The 5,000-nt window shown below is 49.0% G+C and overlaps 1 protein-coding gene across 1 annotated transcript in view; it reads left to right on the plus strand.

Annotated features, from left to right (window-relative positions):
- Positions 1-5,000, plus strand: part of LOC107108881 (chromosome unknown open reading frame, human C16orf87) — a 19,153-nt gene that overhangs the window by 8,161 nt on the left and 5,992 nt on the right. Inside the window, exon 2 of the mRNA XM_015409418.1 lies at positions 4,806-4,902. Within this exon, the coding sequence (XP_015264904.1) occupies positions 4,806-4,902 (97 nt within the window). The remainder of the gene's footprint in view (positions 1-4,805; positions 4,903-5,000) is intronic.

Raw genomic sequence — 5,000 nt, forward strand, 5'->3', positions numbered from 1 at the left:
AGTCCCGCCCACGCCTACAAAACCCCCCCCCCCCCCCCGTGAATAGCTGCTCTGTGCCACGCCAGAAGCTGCTTTTGAAAACGGGTCCGCGGGGGTTGGCCAGGTGCGCCTGTTCATCTGCACTGCTTGGATGTTGGAATATCCAAAATGTCTTGATCCGAAGCTTATTCAGCCCTGCAGACTGGGGGAGGGGAGGAGGGCGTGACTACTACCACTATGGCAACTCCTGCCATTTTTAGACTGCATGCGGAGAAGGTGATGGAATGACACCAGTGTTCCCTCTAAGCTGAGTTGGTGTGAGCCAGCTCACAGTTTTTTAGCCTCCGGCTCACATATTTTTGTCTTCGCTCAGGAAGGAGGGCTCCAGAGCAAACTGATTGATGCAGCACCCAAATGGCTCGCTCACAACTTTAATGCCAGTAGCTCACAAAGTAGCATTTTTGCTCACAAGGCTCTGCAGCTTAGAGGGAACATTGGGAACATTGAATGACACCTTTCTAAAATTTTGCTTTTTAAAAATAAAAGATTGGCCCTGTTCCCTGGTTTTGGTGTCATGCATTTTTTTAATTTATTTGAATTATTTTATGTACACTTTATTTCAAATGCCCTTCTAATGTCTTGATGTCTGCTGTCTTGGCGGACCCTATTTGGGTGGAAAGGTAGCAGGGAAATATTTTAAGTAAATCAGTGTAAATATTCAGGGATAAATTGCACAAATTATCCTTGCTAGTTCTTTCATGCTGTCTGTCCTATCCAGCCGCTTCCAGATGCCTCATGAATGGGCTCTGTTGTTAATGACACAAGGGCCCCGGCGGACCCTGAGTGCATACTTGATGAGTAATAATCTGCTTTCTGGAGGTTGGGTTCTCATGAGCACCCACCTGCGCGCCACAGGAAGTAGCATTTTGCCTCTGTCACTAACAGTTTGATGTGATGCAAACAGCAACAGAGATCCTTTTTACCCCTTCCATCAGATCAACATACCAGTTGGAGGGCATTTCTTCTGCTCATATTCGCCAGTTTGGTGCAGTGGTTAAGTGTGCGGACTCTAATCTGGGAGAACCGGATTTGATTCCCCACTCCTCCACTAGCACCTGCTGGATGACCTTGGATTAGTCATAAATTCATTCAGAGCTGTTCTCTCAAGGGCAGCCCCACCTACCTCACAGGCAGTGTTCCCTCTAAGCTGAGTTAGTGTGAGCTAGCTCACAGTTTTTGAGCCTCTGGCTCACACATTTTTGTCTTGGCTCAGGAAGGACGGCTCCCCTTGGTTTTATTGTCAAGATAACGTTGCCGTTTAATGAGTGTCTGTGCAACAGTTGGCCAGCACAAACGGCAGGTGACGCGGTAAAACCGTCTCCACGCTGCACCTTGCCTGTTTTTTTAAAAAAAATACCGGATCCCTGAGTGGTTTGCATTTCTTGTTTCTTTCCATGCCCTGGTTCTGTTGTCATGCGCTGTACGGGAGGTTGCTTTTTGAAGACTACAGAGAACTGATCCAAAGGGCTACAGCAAATCCATTAGCTGGGACGCGCCACAGGGAGCATATTTAGTCCATTTTACAAGAATTCGACGGCTTTCATTTTTGTTTCTGGGCACAAAGGGCTGGCTTGGAGCTTTGGAGACTGCAATATTCTGGGCTAGAATGACTAAAGAACAGCTGACTCCCTTATGGACAGATTATGGCCCGGGTGACTCCATCTTTTTAACATGCTGGTGTCTAGTTGGCCTAAGTTCAGGGCTAGGGTGGTGATCAGCCAACTCCCAACGTCTCTCTTTCTCTCTCTCATGCTTGTTAGCAGCCCTTATCTTCAAAGCCCGGGTTGTTTCTTCCCACCACTGGACGCCAGGTGCAAGTCCTAGTGTTTGGGAGCGCTGAATTAATGGTTTCTTGACTGGTAGCCAGCGTTTAGGGCATAAGATGCCTAGTTTGAGTTATGCCTGTGGTCTCGAACACCAGCAAGCTTCGCTGTGTGTGTGCATGCTTGAGGCCCAACTGATGGGAGTTTAGCTGTAAGTTTGACACTTTATTAAAAATCTCCTTGAGAGTCAGTTAGGTGTAGTAGTTAGGAGCGCGGACTCTAATCCTGGAGAACTGGGTTTGATTCCCCACTCCTCCACATGCAGCTGCTGGTGTGACCTTGGGTCAGTCACAAGTTTTCTCAGAGCTGTTCTCTCACGAGCAGTCCTCGAAAGAGCTCTCTCAGCCCCACCTACCTCACATAGGATGTCTGTTGTGGGGAGGGGAGGGGAAAGGAGATTGTAAGCCGCTCGGAAACTCCTTCAAGTTGTGAAGGGCAGGGTATAAATCTAGTCTCTTCTTCTCTTCAAACCCGGATCTCGTGTATTGTCTCCTTGGGATTTCTGCAAACCTGGAACGACGAGTCCTTTCACCAAGATACTCTTTGGAGGCCCCTTTCTCTTCTCTCCCCCTTTCTCTTCTCTCCCCCTTTCTCTTCTCTCCCCCCTCACAAAGTGGGTGGCGACCTGAGATAGGGCCATTGTCAGCAGGGGGCGCTGCACTCGCACAACTCACCTGTTTCCGATGAGGCTCCACCTGAGGCAGGCAACCCAGCCAGAGGCTGTAGGGAAGGGAACAAGGGCGGGGCCACTCCCAGAAAGGCCCCGGCTGCAGCCTCAGGGACAGGCAGAAGGCCAGGCCTGGGAACAGACCAGAGGAAGAAGCGGGCAGCAGCTGGGGCCTACGTGGGCAGGCCGAGCAGCCTCTTAAAATGTCAGGGGAGGGCAGGGGAGGAGAAGGGAGGGCCCCGCCAGGGAGGCCTAACGGTTATTTTTGCTCTTATAAAAAGAGCTTGCATTTCGGGCTAGGTCTTCCAGGGCAGCAAACATTATTCCAGTCCCTTTTGATTTTTAAGTAGAGAAATTTGCCCTCCCCAAATTGGGAGGGAAAACATTCAGAACAAAACCCGCAGTCTGAAGTAGTGTAGTCCAGCAGTGAAATAAAACAGGCGTCCAGTGGCAGCTTAAAAACGAACAGATTTTATTCCAGCAAAGGCTTTCATGAGTTGGAACAGCACTGAATTGTTCATCTAGCAGGGGGATGACGCTTCTGTATTAAGAACATAAGCGAAGCCATGCTGGATCAGGCCAGTGGCCCACCCAGTCCAACACTCCGTGCCACACAGTGGCCAAAACCCAGGGGCCATCAGGAGGTCCAGCAGTGGGGCCAGAACTCCAGAAGCCCTCCCACTGTTGCCTCCCAAGCACCAAGAATACAGAGCACCACTGCCCCAGACATAGTGTTCCTTGAGCAGGAGGAATAATAATAATAATAGGATTTATGCCCCACCCTTCACTTGGAGTCTCAGAGCAATTTACAGTCTCCTTTCCCTTCCCCTCCCCACAGCAGATACCCTGTGAAGTAGGTGGGGCTGAGAGAGCTCTTTTGAGGACTGCTCTTGAGAGAAGAGCTCTGAGAGAACTTGTGACTGACTCACCAGCAGCTGTATGTGGAGGAGTGAGTAATCAAACCCGGTTCTCCCAGATTAGAGTCCACGTTTGTAACCACTACACCAAACTGGCTAATAGCCGCTGATGGACCTCTGCTCCATATGTTTATCCAATCCCCTCTGGAAGTTGTCTATGCTTGCAGCTGCCATCACTTCCTGCGGCAAGTGAATGCCACGTGTTAATGACTCTTTGGGGAAAAGGTAGTTCACCGCATGGTCTTGCACATGCGCAGAAAGTTACCTGTTCAGAGTTTGCTCACTTCAATGTATTTGGTTTGTCTTGGTTTGAAACAGTATCGGATTATAATCAGTATAATCAACAGTATGGAACATCCAATAAATGGTGCAATAGGATTTGGATCGTAGAATCTGGGAACCAAACAGAAATCCGAAACAGAGCTGAAGCAAGGCAGAAGTATTAACCTGACATGTTAAATTATGCTAAGTATTGGTGGGTTCCCCCCCCCCCATTTCCCGTCAAAATAAACGTGTTGATCCTGTTTGGGTAGCAACAGATGCTGGAATCGGTGTGAAGAATGGTTTTGTTTGTTTAGCGATTGTTAAGGTATTGATTCTAGTTAGGATTAAGGTTAAGTCACAGATTTGGTGATGGTCATATGGAAGTCAGTATATTTTTATATATATATCACTATATATATTGAGCTGCGGTGGCTCAGGTGGTTAAGATGCTGAACTGCAGGCTGTGGAAGGTCGGTAGTTCAGCAGTTCGAGACCCGAGTGTGCCGCATGACGGAGTGAGCTCCCGTCTCTAGTTCCAGCTCCTGCCAACCTAGCAGTTCGAAAGCAAGAAATTGCAAGTAGAGAAATAGGTACCACTTTGGTGGGAAGGTGACAGCGTTCCGTGCGCCTTGGTGTTTAGTCATGCCGGCCACATGACCACGGAAACGTCTTCGGACAGCGCTGGCTCTTCGGCTTGGAAACGGAGATGAGCACCGCAACCCTAGAGTCGGACTCGACTGGCTTTCGAGCAAGGGAGACCTTTACCTTTATGTTTAAGGAGGGTTGTGGACTCGCAAGGCCATACCTGGACGGGCCCAGCTAGCCAGATCTTGGAAGCTAAGCAGTGTCGGCCATGACTAGTATTTGGATGGGAGACCTCCAAGGAAGTCCAGGGTCGTGACGCAGAGGCAGGCAAGGGCGAACCGCCCCTGAATGTCTCTTGCCTTGAAAACCCTCCAGGATCACCATAAGTTAGCAATGACTTGATGGTGGGGGTGGGGCTTGTGTTTCTTCAGCCAATTGCTGTAGTGATTGCTTTAAAACTTTGTTTTTATTAATGCAATAACAGAATGATTCTTTTTGGTTCTCTTCCAGGTTCCCGTTGCATGCAAATCCTGTCCGTGTGGTTACATATTTATCAGTCGCAAGCTCTTGCATGCCAAGCGGTCGGAGAGGCTGCCGCCCTCTGCAGGTATTTGGTTTTGCTTCAGGGGTTTCCTTCTGCTCCCCTAGCGTAAAAACAGTGTCTTTATATTTACCAAGTGGTGTTGTAAAGGGCTCACCTGTGTT

This window comes from Gekko japonicus, unplaced genomic scaffold, assembly GCF_001447785.1.
Source record: "Gekko japonicus isolate JY-2015 unplaced genomic scaffold, Gekko_japonicus_V1.1 scaffold794, whole genome shotgun sequence".
NCBI classification, from domain to species: domain Eukaryota; kingdom Metazoa; phylum Chordata; class Lepidosauria; order Squamata; family Gekkonidae; genus Gekko; species Gekko japonicus.